This window comes from Cricetulus griseus, chromosome X (assembly GCF_003668045.3).
Source record: "Cricetulus griseus strain 17A/GY chromosome X, alternate assembly CriGri-PICRH-1.0, whole genome shotgun sequence".
Taxonomy (NCBI): Eukaryota; Metazoa; Chordata; class Mammalia; order Rodentia; family Cricetidae; genus Cricetulus; species Cricetulus griseus.
The window spans coordinates 9,650,683-9,674,462 of NC_048604.1; the positions used below are offsets into that span (position 1 = coordinate 9,650,683).

The 23,780-nt window shown below is 38.1% G+C and overlaps 1 protein-coding gene across 1 annotated transcript; it reads left to right on the forward strand.

Annotated features, from left to right (window-relative positions):
• Positions 1-18,921: 18,921 nt before the first annotated feature.
• LOC113837778 (SLIT and NTRK-like protein 4) lies at positions 18,922-23,150 on the forward strand. The gene has a single exon (XM_027433358.2). It carries the CDS (start codon positions 18,981-18,983, stop codon positions 21,492-21,494), a length of 2,514 nt encoding a protein of 837 aa, XP_027289159.1. The 5' UTR covers positions 18,922-18,980; the 3' UTR covers positions 21,495-23,150.
• Positions 23,151-23,780: the final 630 nt, after the last annotated feature.

Here is a 23,780-nt window from a genome sequence, read left to right on the forward strand (position 1 = left end):
AGGGTAGGTAGGAAGTGAGTTGTTTTAAGAAAGAAGGTCATGTTTTCTCGTTCTTTATATTTTTAAGATTTTTTTTTGTTTTTTCCCAACGTTTTTAAATTTGAATTGGAAACAGGCTTGTTTTACATGACAATCCCAGTTCCCTTCTCCTACCTGTACTCCCCTACCGCACCCCCCAACTAAAACCCTATCTATTACATATCCTTCTGCTCCCCCTGGATGGTGAGGCCTTCCATAGGGTGTCATCAGTGTCTATTGTATCCTTTGGGATAGGGCCTAGGCCCACCCCCGTGTTTCTTGGCTCAGGGAGTATTATTCCTCTATATGGAATGGGCTCCCACAGTCCACACATATGCTAGGGATAAGTATTGAACTTCTACAGGAGGTCCCATAGATTTCTGAGGTTTCCTCACAGAAACCCATGTTCTTGGGGTCTGGACCAATCCCATGCTGGTATTCCAGCTATCAGTCTGGGGAGCAAGAGTTCCCAGATGTTCAGGTCCACTGTTTGTGTGGGTTTCACCAGCATGGTCTGGACCCCTGTGCTCTTCACTCATCCTTCTCTGGGTTCCAGTTCAGTTTGAAATAATGCAAACGAAATGAAGCAACACAGATATAACATCTAAGATCTATAAGACCATAAGAATAAAAGAAATGTACTTAGAAATAGAGAATCAAAAAATAATAACTAAACATGAAAAATACCGGGAATTATAATAGTAAAGAACTTCCCAATATTACAGACACCAACTTAAAAGCTGAGTGAACCCTATCAAGAAGTGACCTACTGACACCCAGGCATTGGTAAGTTAACTTCTAACTGAAGCATGGGAGAGCTCTTAAAGCCAGAGGAAAACCTAGTGCTCCACAAACAAACAACATCAAAAAACCAGTACAAGAATTCCTGGGTTGGAGAGATGGTTCAGCAGTTAAGAGCAATGACTCCTCTTCCCGAAATCCTACATTCAATTCTCAGCAACTACATGGTAGCTCACAACCATCTGTAATGAGATCTAGTGCCCTCTTCTGGCATGCAGACAGAACACAGTATACATAATAAATAGACAAATATTATAAAAATTGGGTCTGACGAGATGACTTAGTGGTTAAGAGCATTGGCTGCTGTTCTAGAGAACCTGGGTTCAATTCCCAACACTCACATGGCAGCTCACAACAGTCTGTAACTCCAGTTCCAGGGTATCCAACACCCTCATATGAACACAAACATGCATGCAAGCAAAAACAAGCACATGAAATAAAAACAAATAATTAAAAAAAGAATTTCTGAAAACTATCAAGTCCCTCAAATAGGAAGAAAAAAAAATCACCATATCCAAGAGTACAAAAGAAACCTTGGACACTGTAGGATAAAGTACAGAATACTAGGCCACATGGGGTCCTAGAAGACAAATGGAACATTACATAGTAAACAGGGAAATGTACATGACTTAAAATAATACAAGTATATATAAAATGCAATTTCTGCTTATAAAAATATTAGTGTCTATTTTAAGCACCATGTGTTTGAATGATGTACATTGCAAAAATCTTAAAAGTGCCTGAATGCCTATCACTAAGTCTGCTCATGTTAAATATGTTATTGTGCAATGGAAGACCATGAAGCTATTCAAAGAAAAGAAATCATACTTTCATATATTTAGAATAATGCAGAACAATGTTACTCAGATATGTATGCATGTATATATGTAGTGAGGGATTTACGAATGCCATTTTGTTAGTTTTATCATTTGCTGTCACTAAATACTTTGCAGACCTTAAGAGAAGAAATACGTAGTTTGGAACGTGTTTTAACAAGGTCCAGTTCATGATGCCTTGGCTGCATAAGTTTGGCTACCACATTATGGAAGCAGAAGTCTGGTGTAGAGGAGATGGCTCTACCCACAGCCAACAGGAAGCAGAGAGCAATGAAGCTACCTGAGACCATCTCTAAGCTCCAAAATCGTATCTTAGTGACCTACTTCCTGCAGCAATGATCCTATCTCTCTCTACAACTTTTCCACAATCTGCCAAAAAGTGCTACTGGGGACCAAGTATTCAATAACTAAGCATGGGAAGGGCTGCATCCCATAATCAAAGCCCCATGCTATTTCACAACATAGAACTCACAACTGTATTTAATGCATGTAAAGACCCTGATGCTAAATGGAATCTTATCAAATTACTAAAAGGGCTAATAAAAGAATAGTAGAAAAAGGGCACTTTAAAAAAAAGAAAGAACGTCATTAAAGTACATCGCAGTAGAGACAGATGTATTTGGAGAGATTATAGAACAGATTCTGGAACAGAAATTTCTATAATTCCAAAATCATGAATAAACTTACAGAGAAAAATAAAATCTCTCTGAATATAATCTGGACCAAAATTTAATCAGTTAAGCCTAGTATCCAATGACATATTATCATCAGGTGCTATCTTAATTAACTTGTTCTCATAACAATTATACTCTCAATAAACCCTCTCAAACTTAGGGAGCAAAGACACCATTTTGTTCAAGCAAACAGAGTGAAGAACTCTAGAAAAGAGACCACAGTTATAGTTATATGGAAAAGTCATTTCAGTTCTTTCTAATGAACATTCCATAGTAAAGAGAACATTTGGGGGCTAAGATAAAGTGATAACGATGGTGAAATGTGGGTAATATGTGAAGCCAGTGAAAGGGACAAATATGAAAGAGTCACAGTAATTCTGTGGACCAAAAGTATTAAACTGGTAAGGGTCCAGTATAACTCCCTGAAATATGTCCATTATTGAATATTAATAGGTACCTATTGCAATCAACTAGATATAGCTTTAGTTTTTCACTGTTGAAAATGAAATAGAAAAGAAATCTTAGAAATGACTATAACTGCTTTGAATTTTAGTTTAACAAAATCCAATAAAATAAATACATTAGTTATCTCCACATTTCCTCCAATTGTCCAGTACAGTATATATCTATGTCCTGAACTTCTTTCTATGTTATATCCAATTTCTATAATGAGCAAATACATCTGGAAAGTTGGCATCATCCATGTTGTCTTTCAGCACTTCAGTGACTGTGAAAAAGGATAAACATAAAAGTGATTTCAGAAAGAGAGAGAAAGGCTGAGGTCTCTTGCCTAGTCCATGCAAGACTTGATGTTAAACTTCCAGTAGCCGCAGGGCATTGGTGGTGCACGCCTTTAATCCCAGCACTCAGGAGGCAGAGGCAGGTGGATCTCTGTGAGTTCGAGGCCAGCCTGGTCTCCAGAGTGAGTGCCAGGATAGGCTCCAAAGCTACACAGAAAAACTGTGTCTCGAAAAAAAAAATAAAATAAAAAAAAAAATTTCCAGTAGCCAATTGAAAAATGATGACTGAATGTTGAGAGCCTTCACACTGTTACTGTAACAGGGAAATACCAGTTAATATTGTGTCCTGGCTTAGAATAAAGTGCCCACTGAAGGGTTTATGGAAGAAGATAATTATAAGTACTCCTAAAAGCTTCAAAAAATAAAAGATGATGGAAGCTAAGTTTATTTCCTGCCTTGTCTTGTTTGGCATTTGTGTATGTGTTAATAACTAACTTACTAAAATCATATATATAGAAGTGATGTGTGTGTGTGTGTGTGTGTGTGTGTGTGTGTGTGTGTGTGTGTGTGTGTTGCATAGACAGAGGTAGGGTTTTAATTTTTGTTTTCCTTCTCTCCATTCAGTCTTATTTTATGTGAGTTTTTGCTGGCACCTAACTTTATAATTTAGTCAACTGCTCATAAAATGTTGCTCAAAAATGCAGCAGGTATTTAATATTTGCTAAAGATTGACATCATAATTGTCAGTGTTTTTGTTGATGATGGAGGAGGACATCTTCATTTGGAAAACATATTAGATATGTATGGGATGATGGACAAGGGCACTAAGTAGTCAAAAAGCAGGCCATACTGGTTATTTAGCTCTGGTCTCTCAGCTGCAAATACTCCCTATATACTGCTTTCTGATGCTTGTTCTTGGACTTTGCCCATTGCTTTTTGCTAGCCAGCTCCCGGATTGTTTTTGATAATGGAATGGCTTGAGAGAGGCCACAGAGCTGGAAGAGAAACAAAAAATGCTTATCCTCCTCTATCACTTGTGGATCATGTACAATTTCTTTAGACTTAGAACCAGGCATCTATATTTTGTCTCTCAATTTTGCTTTGTATTCTTGCTTTTCTTTTACTTTCTACCTAATAAGTTAGGTTTAGTCCAATTTATATATTATAAAGTGTTTTGATATCACATAGACTTCAAGAGGTTTGTATCAACAAGAAAATATCTGTGATGTTTCTTAACTACAGAAAAGAAATTTTAATTTTGAGCTAAGGTTCAATATGAACAAAGAAATAATCTTCCATATTAAGCCTTTTGGAAAATATACAGGCACCAATCCAGATGAATGACTAATGAACTGAAAATCAGTCAAATAATAGTACATCAGGAACAGCAGGGATTTTGTCCTTTCCAAATAATTTATTTAAGGAAAATTCAAACTTCATGTATTTTGAACAGCAACAGAGGATTTCAGTGTAAGAAGCCAATCACCAAATGTTTTGGAGTAGCTTTTGCTTGTTTATTTTCCCTTTATCTCTTCATTTTAGGTATGTGATGCAAAGTGGGCAGAGTGGAGATTTGTTTATGTTGTAAGGCAATGGAATTGATCAAAAGAAGGTCAATTTCTGGCTACCAAACTTCTGATGAAATTACTGCTTAAACTAACATACATTCCACACAAAAATTGTTTATTGAGGTGGGCTGAAGAAATACACAAATAAAATTCCATCTTAGATAAAATCAGAACAAAAACCAAAGGAAGAAGATATAAAGTGTCTTGACATGCATAAGTAACAATGAGAATAACCATCAGGCGGAGGTGGGAATCCCAAGGCTAAAAGAAGGAGATAAATGAAGCTGTGGGCTTTTGACCTATGACGACAAAGGCATAAATGAATTAACTTTTCAATTTTGCCGAAATACTTTGAGTAGGATTTCTCTCATTCTTGAAATATTTTCTGAATGACCTATTTAAATACTGTTGCACCTATATGGGAATCATTGAAAATACAATAATATGAAATTGCACATGCTTCTAATTCCAGCTGTTCATGTTTTTTGAGACTAAGCTTAATTTTTCTTATTACTGTAGGTTCTTAATTAATAGAAGCCCTTATGATTATAAATGCTAAATGGGAGAGACATTTGTATGTTATTCTTAGCTCCACTTGTCAAGCCAAGTTCCCAACAGCTGTACAATTTTGATAATTCTTATATCAACCACCCTGAAGTTTCCATATAGGGACAATGAATTTGATAAGATCCCATTTGTTTGGTGTCTTATTTTCTGTCTTTTGCTTATGTGAGTAGTTTTCATTTCTGGCCTTTCCAAGTGATTTGATTTCTAATTTTATAGAACATTTCCTGCTGTGTCCTTTCCAAATATGCCTGGCACATAGTGAATTGTGACTCTGTATTCTGGAGGAATATCAAAGTTTTGGACTGTGTCATCTCCAGAAGGACATACAAGTTACCGACCTTACCATTTGACAGAAGGCAATGTACTGATTTTCTTAATTTCTTTGAATATGTGCCATGGACACCTACCATTATTGCCTTCTATTCTACTGTTTCACAACACTTAATAAAAGTAAGCTTTTTCATAAAGTTTGAAGGGGAGCATTCAGAAGTTCAAGGACATTTGCATTTTATTTATTGTATAATAGTTTGTTATACTCCAATCCCATTGAATTATTGCTAAAATGCTACATCTTAGAGGATAGGGAGTTCTTTGTGCCTTGCAACCCAAAGCCTGATGGGTCATAAGTGTTCAATGAAGACTTAATGGCCTAAAATTTCTGGTTGAGGAAAAATGTGAATGTAGGCTACCTGGACAAAATTATCTTTGTTCTGGAAAATCTGAAAGTCCTTTGGGTCTAAACTGAAAGGAAAATTTCTATTTTTAAGATAGTGTGCATGGATAATGCCAGTTTGTTTGAAGTGTTCATTTGATTCCTTTAAAGGGAAATGATCAAACATGACTATAGGGTAAGTATAGGAAAGATGAACAGTAATGATTTCATTTTTCATAATTTTGGGGAGTGTATGTGCATATGATGTGATGTAACTTACTTCTTAAGAACCTGAGAAACAAACTTTCTTTCTAGAAAAGCTCTGAGTGCAGCTGTATTTAGTTCAGAGGGTTCAGTGAATGAGAAAGAAGGGAAAATGCTTGCTTAGCAAAAGGTTAATTACTTGAAATAGGTAATAATTTGAATGAGGACACCTACTTGAAAGTTATGTGTAATTTATAAATTGAATGCATGAATGTACTGAAATGTCATCTATTTCTCCTTTATCCATTCTTCCCCTCTAGGCTAGTCTGTTCTTGCCACTAGTCTTAATAAATGATAAAAGCATAATCTCTAATGAATTGGAGGCATCTTATATAATAATTTCCAATAGTGAGCTAAAAATGGATTCAGGTAAATTTACCTTTTGACCAAATTCCAATTGGCCATCAAATCTTGTAGGTCTATTGACACTATGGGAATTACACACGGAAGAATTCCCTTATACTATTTTCCTTATGTTTATCACATTCAATTTCTTTTATGAGACATTGCTTTCTTTACTAATTTCTGTTTCCTAAAATATAGTAAATTCTTAAAAGCATATTTTTCCCAAAGGAAATAACTATTGTTAGTATATTTGATATCAAGTTTAAATCTTTGGGGTAACCACTAAGAGATTTTCAGCTGAACAACAACAACAACAAAAAAAAAGGCAAGCACAAGTCTGATATTCCCTGTGTTTAAATCAACACTTAGATTTGGTCCTCAAGCAGGGGTATATGAAAGGAAAATGCAACAGATTTCCAGAATTATAGTCCAGAGACAGGGTTGCCCTATCATATGTTACATAGGACAGATTTTCCAGGAGAAAATTACAATGACTATCAGGGAGAATCTTCTTCTGTCAAGGTTCAGGAAACTCATATCTCTTGAGAAACAGGCAGACGAAAGGAGTCAACACTGTATCGTTCATTTATATATTTTTTCTCATCGCCCTGAGTACTTGGATCTCATAGTTTTGGCATGCTGAATAGTCCTTCATCCATAAAGATAATAAAAATGAAATTTTATAAAATAGCTTCAGTTATAAATGGAAGTAGGATGCCCAAAAACTTTAGCTCTGTGGGAAAAATAAAGTGCTAGCTAGAGGTCACCCCCTGATCTATTTAGATTTTAGCTTAGAATAATTTTACTATAAGACTGTTTTATAAAAACCATTGAGATCAACACTTCCAACAATAAATGTTCTAAGAATATTTAATATAATTAATTAACAGTAAGTATAGTAGACATTATATCTGTCTAAGTACTTATTGCATGACTGAGATTTAGTTAATTTGCATAAGATTTATCATATTAATGATATCTTAAGTATGACTGCATTACATCTTGTCAGGTATGATTTTCTTTCTTTAAAAACAGCATATGTCACTCTGATTACATACTGTTCTGAGACAGAAAAATATGAGTTAAGTTATTAAGTTACTAAAACATATTGTTGCTACTGATAAAAAATAAATTAGTGCTCACAAATCACTTTAACCTATTTTGCATGTTAAACAATAAAATTATAAATACTTTGTTCCATTTCTTTCTCAGTTCCTAGTTTTATTTAAAGATATTTAGTGATAAGACTCTAAAAATGATCCTTTTTAATAATCTCTCTAGTGTCATGACAAGGGATTTTTCTGAAATATTAGCAATGCTTATTGTCTTGAGCTTTTGAAATAGTGTCTCCACTATGATCTGTCAAGACATATTTAAAATACTCATTGAGTTTATAATACTTATGCCTCCAGTGAAATTGCTGTTATTTTTTAAAAACAACAATTAATGCACTGAAAATATAAAATTAAATAAAGGATAGCAGTAAGAGTTTATAGATTTAACTAAAAACAATAAGTTTACCTTCAAAATAATTTTAAATATGGGAACACAAGCTCCACAATGAATCCCACCAGTATTGCCTACTTGTCATGTTTACACTTAAATAGGAAATGAATGTGTAACATGTAAGTTTTGCTTTTATTTATATAAAATTTATTCTCATTGTGAATAAAAGGAAATAAAAATAGCTTTCTAGAAAGGGTATGATATTAGGTGTTTGGCCAATATAGTTTAGTTAGTCTTCATCAAATTCAGGGAGAATTATCTTCTCATTCCCATTTGACAGATGAGGCATTTCAAACACAGAAGTTAACTGCCCTAAATATCATAGACCTATCAAGTAGGGAAGTAAGAATTTCAGTCGGTATTTATTTGAGGGAAAATTTTACATGCATTAGGTTCTAATAGATCCAACTTTATTCCTTTCATTTACAAAGGCAAATATTTCAAATTTTCTATAATTATTATTCTGGAGTATGACTGGAGATCCCTGATTCTCAGTGAGTTCTTTATCACTGGGTTTAATCAAAACAGTGACTATTTACTTGGTATGCATTTAAAACTTGATTGGGGTGGTTAAAATAGAACTTCATGGTTTTTTAAGCCCTAAATTTTCATTTAACAAGAAGGCTGTATGCATTAAAAGTAGCTGCAATTCTCTGTGATGACATATTTTTGCTATACTAATCCCTTGGAATGGGATTGAGGACAGTTTTCTTATGTCGACCTTATGTGGGTGGACATTATTCAATTTGAGTCAGAGTGGGGGAATTATAAGCTCCAATTTTGAGATGAAAAAAGGAGTCAATCAAAGATATCTGACACTAGCTCACACAGATGTTATGTCTTCCTCTGACTCATTCTTTGAAGATCAGAAAGATATAAATTCTTTTCTTGATATAGTAATTGGGGTACAGTCATACTATAACTCATATATTTTCTATTATATTTTCTGCTTTGTTTCAATGCTCCTTGATTTTGACTCAATATTAAAAATGTCCAAAGAGTTTCAAAAATGAAAGAGGGTATGTTAGTAACAGGATCAAATTTGAAAGAAAGGAATAAGTTCATATTTCTAAGGAAAAATAATACTCATAAAAGAATTAAGGTAAAAATCACCCTCAATCCTTTTAAAAACTGATGATGATGTTTTGCTGGCTAGGCAGAGCACTCTTGTTCCATAAACAGCGTTGATCATAGCAAAACTAAAGAGTCTCAACAAGTTACTGTCACCCTGATAAAGCTTTAGTTGGTGTTATGGAACTTATAGAGCCCATGGGAGTAATTCTCATACAAGATTGTTAAGCTCTTAACTTTGTGGGTTTTTTTAAAAAAAGATTTTATTTATTAATTATACATACAACATTCTGCTTCCATGTATATCTGCACACCATCTCATAATGGATGGTTATGAGCCACCATGTGGTTGCTGGGAATTGAACTCAGTACCTCTGGAAGAGCAGTCAGTGCTCTTAACCTCTGAGCCATCTCTCCAGCCTGACTTTGTGTTTTTACTTCACAATATTTACTATTTTGGAGTTGTTGAGAGTAGCTCAGTTTGTTTCTTGGCCATAATCTTTGATACACAGTGAGAAAGATAAGATTTGTCCAAGTTAAAGAATGCACACAAAAAATAATAAACAAAACATTGATACTTCCCTGTTAGCATCCATTGAAAAAACAAGAAATGTTGTAGACAATGCAAGTGATACTAATGATTCACGTGAACAAATACTCATTATGAGACAAAATTAGAAATACCCTTCAACACAATGCATGTTTCTTTATTTCTCTTCTACAAATACTAACTTATAAATGAAGTTCCATGACTGTATCACTGATTGGAATACTCCAACTTTAATATGTTAACCACTCACTACATAATTTTCAAGTAAGAAAAGTTATTAGCCCTTTTATAAAAAAAAAATCTGGAGTACACAAAACATCAAGTTAGTTGTTACATCACCAGTCTGGAATAAAGCAAGGTATGAATACTACACTTTTACATAATTCCTCTTGGCAGTAGTAAAAGCAACAACTATCCCTAAAAAGGGACAACTGAGATATCATTGCAGACTGAGGATCCCCTTGATATGAGAACCAGAAAAGCAGTATTCATACCACAAGCCCACTACTGGCAAAGAGTAAAGATAAGTTTGATTATGACATTGTCATATATAATTGATACAAACTGATTTTCATAAATTTCACTGATTTATTCTTGTGCTAAATATTGATACTTTGATATGTGAAAACAATTATGTCTTGAGTATTTACCTTAGGAAAATCTGTCACGCACTCGAATCTATTTTCAAATATAAGGTATCAAAATCCCTCTACAGAAAAGGACTTTTGCAGCATTAGAAAGGCCTCCAAAATAAGGACTCAAATCCTATCACTTATTTACTGTGTCCTCAGCAAATTACTGATCTTCCCTGATGTATTTTTAAAAGAAAATTAATCATTCTCATATACCTTTAACTAAATAATGGCTAAGGAAAGGTGTTCACTAAGTAGTAGGTACCATTATACCATTAAATTATGACTGAAGGCTTTCTTTCACCACCTAGATTACATAAAATTTTTATGAATAATCAGTACAAGATTTTTCAAAGAGTAAAAAGTAGATTCAATTGTCAAAGAAGCTTTCTACATGATGCATCATTTTACCTTTATAAATAAAAATTCATTTAAAACTAATTAAATATTTTGAGAAAACCTGAAATTTGAGAAGAACAACTTATTTAGTTTTATGAACCAACAATTGTAAAAATTTTTTGTATCATGAAAGAGCCCTTCCCAGATTATTAACTAGTAAAGAATTTTTCCTATTCCACTTAAAGACACAAGGAATGCCAAATTCTTAATTGTTAAAATACCAGATGATAGATAATAAATATTCCATATTAACTTTAACAATTTATTGTACCTGCATACCAAAATTAAGGCTAAATAGTAATAAAGATCAAGCCAGAAGAAATGAGGAGTGCAATAAAAGTGTTAGGACACTGTCTAGGGCCAAGATTTGGCATTATAATCTGTAGGCCTGCAGTTGTTTAATAACTGAAACCTTGTTTGAAACTCAAAATAGTCAATTGCTTGTCTTGAGTGAGAGATGCACAGCATATCTGAGAATCACAAGACTATGGAAAGTGCTCCTGCAGAGACAAGATTATGTTCATTACAACATTTGGAGAAATAAGGGGAGGTAGCTTAAAAACAGTGCATATTTGAATTCATGTACATTATAAAGGGCACCAACTCTATTTTTCAAATTACCATCAATCATACTAAAGTTTACTTAACATTTCTCATTTACATGTATATGTAGACTAAACTTATAAGTTTAGTAGACTCTGTTGTAGACTAAAATTTCTTTCAGTTTGCTATTGTTCTATCTGAATACTACACGAACATCTAGGACACCAAGTCTCAATTTTAAACTACTTCTCAACCAAAAGAAACATAAAGAATACAGATGTTAGTTCTATTTTATGGTTATGTTTAATGTATTTAAGTAGAAAAATATGTTATTTTAAAGGACTCATTTCAGTGAGCTGAATACCACTCACCAGGCTTACTAGTAATATTAATTGCAATTTATCAGTGTTTGAGATGCTTTTTACTTTCAGACTTCTTTACAAAGTTGTATAAAACAGAACTTTCCATTTGTATTGCAGTTAAATATAGCTAAGCCTGAGAACAGTTTCAAAAGTTGAATAAATTTGGGGATTTAAATAATCTGATATTTACTGTCCAACTCTGGCCTTTTGAGATATCTCAGTACTTGAAACAAAAATTGTTCATACTATTGAATCTTTTTAACATTTATAGCAAAGGACAAACAATTCACCTACCCTGATAAAATGCACGGTAGCTTCCTGAATTCTTCTCATTTAAAATAAAATGCCAACTCGCTTTGTTAGCCGTTACTAGTTCCAAATCGCATTATGATATGTAATGCAAATTTGAGCTCTTAATTAGCAGGATCTGCTTTGTTCAAATGTACCACATTGGAGGAATTTCTCAACATAGTGCAGCTGTTTTCTGTGGAGGAAACAGAATTTCCATCATTGAGACAAGATTCACCAGTGCACTTGTTGTGGCCTGATCCTTTGATGTTTCTTTAAGCAACACTATTTTATAGTAGGTTTCACGATGAATATGACAAATTTACCATTGCTTCCCACTCAATTTCTGCCTCTAGGTTGTTTTCAAAAGAGAAGAGGATAAAAGAATCGAGGCAATGTAGAATGTGGATAGAGGAAGAGCTCTTTATGAGCCGGGCATTGGTGGCCCACACCTTTAATCCCAGCACTGGGGAGGCAGAGGCAGGTGGATCTCTGTAAGTTCGAGGCCAGCCTGGTCTCCAGAGCGAGTGCCAGGATAGGCTCCAAAGCTACACAGAGAAACCCTGTCTAGAAAAACCGAAAAAAAAAAAAGAGCTCTTTATGAATGTTGCATGGAGAAATAGGGTCATGAAATAAGTCTACATACACACATCTATTTAAATATGTAAATACTGCAATGCATCTCTGTTAAACATGTGTTCAACTAACATTTTCATTTGCATGAATATAAACTGAAGGCAACTTCCTGAAATGACAAAAAACGAAAACGGAAATGGATAACTATATAGACAATATAAGAGGTAGGATATTATTGAAAAATAGTATCATGAATCCTTTGCCCAACATTTGTTTGTTTGCCAAAATTTGGGGCATTAAACCTTTTACTGTAGGAATTCAGGTATACAGCATAACACTGATTTCAAAGCAGTTGCTAGTTTCAACTTAAAGCATTTATCCTTTCTAATCAAAAGCGTTTCTGGATACTGGCCATGATGGATTGTGGCTGGAGCCACTGACATTTGAATAAGTGAACTGATCTCAAAGAAGTGGGTCTGAAAGGCTTTCTGGAATTATGGCAAAAATAGGTTGTTAGAAATTCTGGGGGTAGCTTCTCATTTATAACTTGGAACTATTTACCTAAAGCCATTTCCCCCTGTAAACAGTTAAGAGAGACATTTTTTTCTTAGCCAAGCACCTACAAAGCAACAGTTAGGGAAGGAAGCAAAATGAAAATTTCTTGTTTGTAAATCAAGCATTTGAAAGGTGTGCAGATAGCAGAACTAACTCTTCTGTGCCCTCCCCCAGGTCCATTTGCTTTTTGAACTAAATTATCAATCTGCACGAAACTAGTTTGAACATTAGCTCTTCCTCAGGACATTCCTACTTTCTTATGCAAACATTAATCTTTGGATATAAGAGATTTAGATTATCCAGGGGTGAGATCTGCAAGCTTTAGATTTTGATAGTCAGATGTTAAAGTCTCCTTAGTATAGTATAGACAAGTAGGCACTGAAGAAGTCACTCTTCTTATTCATTTTCCCTCTTCTATCTCCCTAGTGTATCCCTGCCTCTTTACTCTTCATAGTCCCCTCTGTGCAGCCTAAATCATGTATCATCCACCCCCTCCACCCCCAGCCACCCCCCAACCAAAGTTCCCTCCTGGTCACCTCCAAAGCCCGGAGAAATGGAATGCACACAATGCCTCCGTTATAGGACTTGAGCTTGAAACCGGGCATGCTCAGTAGCCAAAGAGGGTTTTTTTTCCCTCCTATTTCCTTTGTGTGTGTGTGTGTGTGTGTGTGTGTGTGTGTGTGTGTGTGTGTGTGTGTGTGTGTGTGTGTGTGTGTGTGTGTGTGTGTGTGTGTGTGTGTGTGTGTGTGTGTGTGTGTGTGTGTGTGTGTGTGTGTGTGTGTGTGTGTGTGTGTGTGTGTGTGTGTGTGTGTGTGTGTGTGTGTGTGTGTGTGTGTGTGTGTGTGTGTGTGTGTGTGTGTGTGTGTGTGTGTGTGTGTGTGTGTGTGTGTGTGTGTGTGTGTGTGTGTGTGTGTGTGTGTGTGTGTGTGTGTGTGTGTGTGTGTGTGTGTGTGTGTGTGTGTGTGTGTGTGTGTGTGTGTGTGCTGTGGTGTGTGTTTCTTTTTCTGTCCCCTTTTAGTTTCAAGCACAGCATCTCTGCCTGTCTCTCGGCTCTCTTTCCCCTATTATCCCCCTATGCCCACCTTCAGCGTCTTAATTCCCGCTTTAACACCTTTCAGCTGAAGGTCTGTGGAGTTCTAAAATACATAGAATTAAGTCATCTCCTCCAAACCCTGCTAAGTAAGCTCACTTGGGCTAAAAGCCTCACACTCTTGCCTTAAAGCTTCTGGCCCCTCACATGCAGACAGGTAGGGGGAGTGCGAATACCGCTAGATCCAGGAAATCGGTCCCAAAAAGGTTCCATCCAGGATCGCCAGCTACTGAAGTATTCCCAAAGCCCCATTCTGCCTGGTGACAATTAGCCAAAGGTACCATACCCATGATATAAAAGCCAAGAACGACTGGCGCATTTCAATGTCATTGTTGTTAACTCACCCCTCTACTCTGGAAATATGCAATTCCACCACGCAGACTTGAAGACCCTATGTCCCCAGTCCCAGCCCCTACTCCCATGTCCTCGGTCAAGGCTTTCCAAATTTCTTTCTATTCCCCTGGGTTCTTGCTTGCTCTCTCAGAGGAACAGCGTTTGTGTGTGTGTGTGTGTGTGTGTGTGTGTGTGTGTGTGTGTGTGTGTGTCTGTGTGTGTGTGTGTTCGCGAGCGCGTGCACGCGCGCGTCCCTTTCCTTGTTAGAGTGCTAGAGAAAGAGAAAGGACTAGAGTGTGCAAATGTGCTATGGTGACAGAGGTTAGTGCAACCCTGTTAGGGAACTAGGGTTCCAATGCCTGAGGATCAGGGTCGCTCCTCCCTAGGGGGTGTTTTAGGCAGAAAAAAAAAATTAGGTGGATGCCAGAAGGAAAGCATTTTGTCTTTCCCAGTGTGTGGGTAGAAAAGGATTCAAGTGTGGGTGTCTGCGGGAGGCTCAAGGGGCTCAGGAATGAGAGGGGATAGAAGTGGTTGGGAGTCCGGAGGGAGGGCTGCCTGTGAGCCAGGGGGCGGGGGCGGGGGCGGGGATTCGGCGCGCATATGTAAAGGTGCAGCCTGTGTGCGAGGGTCTGGGTGCGCGCGCGGTGTCTGGCCGGGTGCGCGCGCGCGCTGCTGCCCGCTTGCTTGCCTGCTAAAGGCTGGCTGTTCGGTGGGTTTGACCAGCGAGCGAGCGCCAAGAAGCTACATCCCAGATAATGTAGAGACCATCGCGGAAACTGAGGAGTGAGTCGGAACGCGGTGGGCCCTCTACAGGACTTGGGGCTCCAGAGGTGGGTGAATTGCAAGCCCAGGCTGCGCGAGCTGCAAGGAAAGGCGCGCTGCCCCTTCCCGGCTGGGCTTGGCACAGTGCATGTGCGCGCGCTTGGAGGGAAGCAGGTAGCTTATTATTTTTAGTTGGAGTCTTGTTGGTTTGGGACCCGTTGAGTAGATGAAGTGGACATGTTGGCTAACCCCCACCGCAACACACACACACACACTCACACACACACACACACACACACACACACACACACACACACACACACACACACTATACTTCTCCCACTTGCCTCTCTAAGGCGTGATCTCTTGTCCTCGAGGACCGAAAGAATCCGGGTGTCCTTAACATCCCTGTCCCTGGGGCAGCTTGGGCATCAGGGAAAGTGTCCTGGTCTGTGGCACCGTGAGCTCTCGGGGCTGCTGCGCTGGGCTCGGCTTTGTGTTCTGTGCCCTACTCTCAGGCACTGTGTGTGGACTTGAATGTGGGGTTTCAGGCGGTGACCGGCCAACTGCTCGGAGACTGCTGGCACTCAGCAAGATATGCAATATGGGTGGAAGAGCCTGTGGGAAACTCTGAGAGCCCAACAAAGCCGGGCGAACGTTAGCAGCGACACTTTGCAAGGTTCCTAAATGTTGAGCTGATTTCTGCCTGGGTGAACAGGATCCTATAGCTGGCCTGGGCAGGTGGGGGTGGGAGGCTATGCCTGGGCCACAGCTCTAGGCAACAGAACTATGGAGTCACTCTGACTGTAGCGAATGGGTCTTTGATACCCCAGTGCTATACCCACTCAAGGCCTGAACTAGTCATTTTTTTCCTATTGCTCACCCCACTGTACGTTCGGATCTAGAGAGGCCGAAGAAAACTCCAGCAGCTATCCCTTGTGGGACGGGAGCGCGCGGAGAAATGTGTGCGCAGCGGGATTGAAGGCCCCCGCGACATCGTGCACAGTACCCCGCCCCCGCCCCCGCCAGCCTGCAAGGCTGCTGCTCGGGCCGGGTACCCAGGAGGGGGCTGCGTGCCGGCTCTGGGCACGGGGATGCGGCAAAACATTGCGGTAAGCGCCAAGGGCCCCTCCAACCGCGTAGTCTCCAGCTCGAGAAAGCGCTCAGGGGGCAATAACAGCGGATCTCTCCACTGTTCACCCCCACCCCACCCCCACCTCGGCCCTCAGGGAGGGGGCAGCTAAGGTTTTCCATGTCTTCTGTTGTGGTGCCTCGTCGACTTGCGGACCCTTTTGGCAGTGGTTTGCACTCTGCAGGCTCGCTTTTTGTGCTTGGGCATGGAGCGCTAGGAGCGGCACTCTGGTGGATGCTGGGTTAATGGTAGGGCAAGGTTTGTGCAGTCTTGGGCAGCCTTGGGAGCTGAATGTCTTGCTAGGCACCACCAAGAGATGGAAACCAAGGAAAGGCAAATCCGACCCTCTTGGAAGCCTGAGTGGTGGTTTGGGGTTCCCAAACCATACTTTATAAGGTTGTTTTTTTTTTTTTTCTCTCGGTTTTTATTTTTGATGTTGTCACGATTTTTAGAATACGTTAGTGGTATCTCTTTTTCCTATAGTTACTTTTTTTTTCTAACCTTGTTTTTCACAGTCCTCAAGCTCTCAATATCTATTGCCCTTTCGGTGTCTGTTTGCCTCTCCTTGGTGGGCTGACTCTCCCTCTGCCTTGCTTGTTTGCTCCAGTGGCTTTTGCTTCCTCTGTTTCTCTGGAACTGCATTTGGGAACTTCCTAGCTCGTCCTTGCGCCTCCCCCACCCCCTTTGCTACTTAAAGTAGAAATTACTAACAAGAGGGCAGCTCTTCATGAATTTTCACATCTGTTGTGCTCCTACTTGTTTTTGTGCTGAATTCTGATTATTTGAATTTTGTCTTGTTTTTTCTTGCTTTTTGTTTTGTTTGTTTTTAGTTTGGTTGCATTTTGATTTCTTTGTTTTTGGGTGGGGGTGGTTAGGAGCAAGAAATGACTCAACTGAACCAAAATAGCTGTTGAAAGCTACATCAACACAAGGCAAAAAAGACCAAGTGAAATTTTGATTTTACAATTGAAGTTGTTTTGGGTGATGTCATGCTTAAAAATTATGACTTTTTTTTTTTTTTGCAATGACAGTCATGCTATAACAGTGAATAGGGGAAGTGGGAAATGCCCACATATATGGCAGCCAACTAGCATCTCAGTGATGCTGGCTATATTCTGAACCAAAATGCTTAAAATGCAAACCTTCCTGGGTCTTGGCTAATGGATTTTCTACCTTGAGACACATTTGGTTTACCACTAGCTGATTCCTTGTGAGGAAAGAAAGGGAAAAAAAGAGTTTCTGTATGACACATTTTTTTCCATGCACCATTTCAATTTCTCATTGTGTTTCTGAGTATTTTATTTATTTAATTAATGTTCAGTGGTGACCATATGAAAATTGCATCCAGCTTCCTCCCATTCACTACTGGAAAGATTCACAAGGCTAAAATTGCATCAGTAAAATGCATACTGTTTGTGTTCCATTAATTCCTTTCCATGAGGCAAAATATTGTCTCCCCCACACACACCGTATGTGTGTGTGTATGTGTGGGGGGGTGTCTGTGTGTGTGTTCACGTGTGCACACAGATGCACAGGTTTTTAAGTGGTTGGCTTCAAAGGGTTAATTTTTGAGCCATTAAACTCTTCCAATAAGTAATTCTTCATTTGTTTACAGGCAGGGGCATGGGGTTCTCTTTTAGGGAGGGTGTTTTGGGAACTGAAGGCTTTATGTAGAACTGAAATACCTAGAATTGAATGTGTCTGCTTGCAGATAAAGCTGCTCCAGGACTGTAGCATGTGGACTCCTCTTTCTCAGCAGTGACAGGCTGTGGCCAAAGTGAAGGTGATATGCATTTAAACCCAGGGGTCAGTGGGGACTGGGTTCCAACTGACAAATGAAGAACAAGAGAAGGCCAGACAGGCAGAAAAACCGTTTCTGGTGGGTGGAAATACTGCCAGGAAATCAGCTGAGCAGTGCAAGAATAAGCAGGTCCCTTTTCTGCTTCCAGGGACCCAAAGACAAAAAGCTTTTTAACCCCATTTGGGAAATGACTGACAGCAAAGTAGGTGTTGTTTATTATTCTGACAGTTTTCTAGAGCCCCATAGGATCACTGGTGCTTTTGAAAACAGATTACAGGAGCAAACTGACTCATGGCAACGTGCTTACCTAAGTGTCAAAGCTCAGGCGAATTTCTTTTCAGGGCACATTCCATGTAGCTCTTTTAACTGTCTTCTTTAAAGGAACCCAGTCCTCCCACTGCCATCCTCGGCTGATGAGTTCAATTACAGTCTGTATACAGCCTCTGGATCTAGCAGAAGCTAAGAGAATAGATTTCCACCAATTGTGGTATGTTTGCGTTGTAGAGGACATGAATTAAATGATGTGATAGGTATGTGCATTTTAGTTCAAACAGCAGTCTTAATGGCAAAGTTTGGTGGTTTAAGTTAAAAATTGAAACTATTAAGTTGTATGTGTGATTTGAAATCTCCTTTCTTACCTTACTGTTTGTTGTTTAGTCTACACATGTGCATTTTGTACAAATTATAGATATAAAGAATGTGACATTTTTGTGGTTATTATTGTTCAGTGGAGTGCAAATCTGGCTGCCTTAAAAAGTACAATGCTAGAGACTGTACCCATATATTCACAATGAGATGATTTAAGCACAGATATGTCTTTTTCAAAGAGTGAACATTGAAAAACTGTTTTCTTTTTATTTTTTAGATTATTTCTCTTTATTCAGAAGCATAGAGTTGTTTGCTGATTGCAAGAAGATGTTTCTTTGGCTCTTTCTGATTGTGTCAGCCCTGGTTTCTTCAACAAATGCAGATTCTGACATATCAGTGGAAATTTGCAATGTGTGCTCCTGCGTGTCAGTAGAGAATGTACTCTATGTCAACTGTGAGAAGGTTTCAGTCTACAGACCAAACCAATTGAAACCACCGTGGTCTAATTTTTATCACCTCAATTTCCAAAACAATTTCTTAAATATCCTCTATCCAAATACATTCGTGAATTTTTCACATGCAGTATCTCTGCATCTGGGAAATAATAAACTGCAGAACATTGAGGGAGGAGCCTTTCTCGGGCTCAGTGCATTAAAGCAGTTGCACTTGAACAACAATGAATTAAAGATTCTCCGAGCTGACACTTTCCTTGGCATCGAGAACTTGGAGTATCTCCAGGCTGACTACAATTTAATCAAGTATATTGAACGAGGAGCCTTCAATAAGCTCCACAAACTTAAAGTTCTCATTCTTAATGACAATCTGATTTCATTCCTTCCTGATAATATTTTTCGATTCGCATCTTTAACCCATCTGGATATACGAGGAAACAGAATCCAGAAACTCCCCTACATTGGAGTTCTGGAACACATTGGCCGGGTGGTTGAATTGCAGCTGGAAGATAACCCTTGGAACTGTAGCTGCGATTTATTGCCTCTAAAAGCTTGGTTGGAGAATATGCCATATAACATTTACATAGGAGAAGCTATCTGTGAAACTCCCAGTGACTTATATGGAAGGCTTTTAAAGGAAACCAACAAGCAAGAACTGTGTCCCATGGGCACAGGGAGTGATTTTGACGTTCGCATTCTGCCTCCATCTCAACTGGAAAATGGCTACACCACTCCCAATGGTCACACTACTCAAACAACCTTGCACAGATTAGTGACCAAACCACCCAAAACAACAAATCCTTCCAAAATATCTGGAATAGTGGCAGGCAAAGCCCTCTCCAACCGAAATCTCAGTCAGATTGTGTCCTACCAAACAAGAGTGCCTCCTCTTACACCTTGCCCGGCACCTTGCTTTTGCAAAACACATCCTTCTGATTTGGGACTGAGTGTGAATTGCCAAGAGAAAAATATACAGTCCATGTCTGAACTGATCCCGAAACCTTTAAATGCCAAGAAGTTGCATGTCAATGGCAATAACATCAAAGATGTGGACATTTCAGACTTTACTGAGTTTGAAGGACTGGATTTGCTCCATTTAGGCAGCAATCAGATTACGGTAATCAAAGGAGAAGTATTCCACAATCTTACCAATCTACGCAGGCTTTATCTCAATGGCAATCAGATCGAAAGGCTGTACCCTGAAATATTTTCAGGCCTTCATAACCTGCAGTATCTGTATTTGGAATACAATTTGATTAAGGAAATCTTAGCGGGCACCTTTGACTCCATGCCCAATTTGCAGCTACTGTATTTGAATAACAATCTCTTAAAGAGCCTGCCAGTTTACATTTTTTCTGGAGCACCTCTTGCTAGACTGAACCTGAGGAATAACAAATTCATGTACCTACCTGTCAGCGGAGTCCTCGATCAGTTGCAGTCTCTTACACAAATTGATTTGGAGGGCAACCCTTGGGACTGCACTTGTGACTTGGTAGCTTTGAAGCTGTGGCTGGAGAAGTTAAACGATGGAATTGTTGTGAAAGAATTGAAATGTGAGACTCCTGTTCAGTTTGCCAACATTGAACTGAAGTCCCTCAAAAATGAAATATTATGTCCTAAACTTTTAAACAAGCCATCTGCACTTTTCACAAGCCCTGCACCTGCAATTACATTCACCACTCCATTGGGTCCCATTAGAAGTCCTCCTGGGGGCCCAGTGCCTCTGTCTATTTTAATCTTAAGTATCTTGGTGGTCCTCATTTTGACGGTCTTTGTTGCCTTTTGCCTTCTTGTTTTTGTGCTGAGGCGCAACAAGAAACCCACAGTGAAGCATGAAGGACTGGGGAACGCTGAGTGTGGCTCCATGCAGCTGCAACTAAGGAAGCATGACCACAAGACCAATAAAAAAGATGGACTGAGCACAGAAGCATTCATTCCTCAAACCATAGAACAGATGAGCAAGAGTCACAGCTGTGGCCTGAAAGACTCTGAAAGTTCGTTCATGTTTTCAGACCCTCCGGGACAGAAGGTCACGTTGAGAAATGCTGCTGACAAAGACAAAGACTTACTGCATGGAGATACCAGGAAGAGACTCAGCACAATCGATGAGCTGGATGAACTGTTCCCTAGCAGAGATTCCAATGTGTTTCTTCAGAATTTTCTTGAAAGCAAAAAGGAGTATAACAGCATCGGTGTCAGTGGTTTTGAAATTCGCTATCCAGAAAAACAACAAGATAAAAAAAACAAGAAGTCACTGATAGGTGGGAACCATAGTAAAATTGTCGTGGAACAAAGGAAGAGTGAGTATTTTGAACTGAAGGCAAAACTTCAGAGTTCTCCTGACTACCTACAGGTCCTTGAGGAGCAAACAGCTTTGAACAAGATATAGGTCATGCAATCTGACTTCATCCAGAGGACATTATTTAATGATGAAAGTGCCTTTTGTTGACTTCTAACTTCCAAATACGATATTATCATTAGGCATAGAGACAGGTGTTTCCAAGGGTATTTCATTAACTGTAGCCGTAAAGATGTGTCGAGTAGAAGAGAATTTCCTTAATAGATTTTACTACATAAAACCTATACTGTGGAGTCCTGTGGGGATACTGAAAACTCTATTGCCAAAGGGATGCTTTATAAACAAAATATACTGAATTTAACCTCAAGAGGCAAATCAGTTTTGTACTCTGATACAAAACCTTCGTCTCTTTGTGAATTTGTAAAGCAAATTCAAGAAAACTGGTACCAGTGTTTGTAACTCAGCTGGGTCCTTCATCTTGCACGTAGATTAAGTTGGTGAAACTGGAATAACCCTTTTGATTTGTGGCATTGTAACAACTCTGTGTAAAGATTATCGGAAAAGTGTAAAAAACAAATAAGCATGCAAAGAGAGAACATTTGATAGTATTTGTAAATTGGTAAAATTTATGGCCTGCATCTTGAAACCACTGGATTTATAATGTTAAATTGTGCAAATACTTGTTTAAAATATATCATGCATTACATAACTATAAAATAAATTTGAACACTTTAAGTATTACCTGTCTATACATAAAAATCTAAAGGAGAAAAAAAAATCAATGTGAGTTACATAGCATTTGTGGTGATCTAGAGAAAAATATGTTTATCAGAATTAAACATGGCTCAAATTAAATTAGACTTTGTTCTCAGTTGTGTCAAATACCCACAATCCTTAAAGGTTGTCCCAAATTAGCAAAGTGCTTACCGTGTGAGCGCACCCAAAGCTATTTTTGTAACATAATTCATATTTATGAAGTACTTTGTATACTAAATAGGAAAACATGTACTCCTTAATATGTATTTAGTATGCCTGACTTATTTTCCTGATCACAGCAAATTTATCAGTAAGTATAAATTTAGAAAAGAAAAAATACTAAAGTGAAAATGAAGCTAATGTGTACAGAAATATTTTGAACTCTGTGATCAGGTACAATTTAAAAGCAGAAAAAAAATACAAAAAAAGCCCCACAAAAATTAAAAAAAAAATCCGTACTATTCTTGTGAATTTAGCGTATTATTCAGATTTGTTACCAACTGTGCATTTTAAAATAGGTTCCTTAGTTTTATAGTATTGTGTCTGGGCCAGTTGTTATTTGCCATCAATTGTCTTGCTTTTCAGGATTCTATGAGCTTAATTCAAATAGTTTTAATTACAATATTTAACAAATTAATGACTAAGGTTAATAGTATCATGTATGCATCAGTATCCTGTTCTTCATCATTCTGACTACTATCAGATAATCTAGTAGAACTGTAAACATCATGGTAATTTTGGCTATCAAAGCCATAGTGTAAAATGCTTTCAGTGGTCTAAGATGAATTCATGATCTACAACCACAACTGATATGCCCCTGTGTTTGTGTATGCTGTTAAGTTCTCAATCAAAATTGGTCAAATGAATGAAGTATTTGATAATGGGTTGAGATCTGAAGATATTTAGGATCTCTGATTAGCAAATCAATATTCAGAAACTCATTGCCTTCTTGGCCAGCTGTGTGTGTGTGTGTGTGTGTGTGTGTGTGTGTGTGTGTGTGTGTGTGTGTTTGTGTGTATGTGTGTGTGTGTGTGTGTGTGTGTGTGTGTTGGTGTGATGAATTACTGTATTATTAAGTAAAGTAGCCAATAAGGCAAATAGACATTCTTCATGAATTTCAAGTAGCAGATATTTTGTTGCAGCTTTCAAAAGGATATTACAGTTAAAGTTGTAACAGCAATCCCTTTATTAAATACTAATTTCAATATTTTATGTGTTTGTTCCAAATTTTTAAAGGAAAATTTGACATTATTACAGGAGTGTGTATATATGTGTGTGTATGTGAGTGTGTGTGCAAGCATGTGTGTTTGGGTATATATTCATATATATAGAGATAGATAAATAGATAGATAGATAGATTTGGAGATTTTTTTAGATAGCAAATAAAATCTCCCTATGTATGTGCTGGTGCTCTTAAAACTTTAATGTGTAATTTTCTGGTCCATGACAATGTCTGTGGAAACTTTATATGAATATAAATACATCCAAACAAATAATTGCTTTCTAATCTTGAAAGAAAAGAAGTGTGTTCAAATGCTAATTTTCATCTGCAGTTTCATAAGGACATTTAATATGCCATTACCATGCATGCATGCATCCATGGATTAAAGGGCTCCTAAT

Coding starts and splice junctions, on each gene's coding strand:
- LOC113837778 (XM_027433358.2), top strand. CDS start 18,981: ATGTTTCTTTGGCTCTTTCTGATTGTGTCAGCCCTGGTTTCTTCAACA.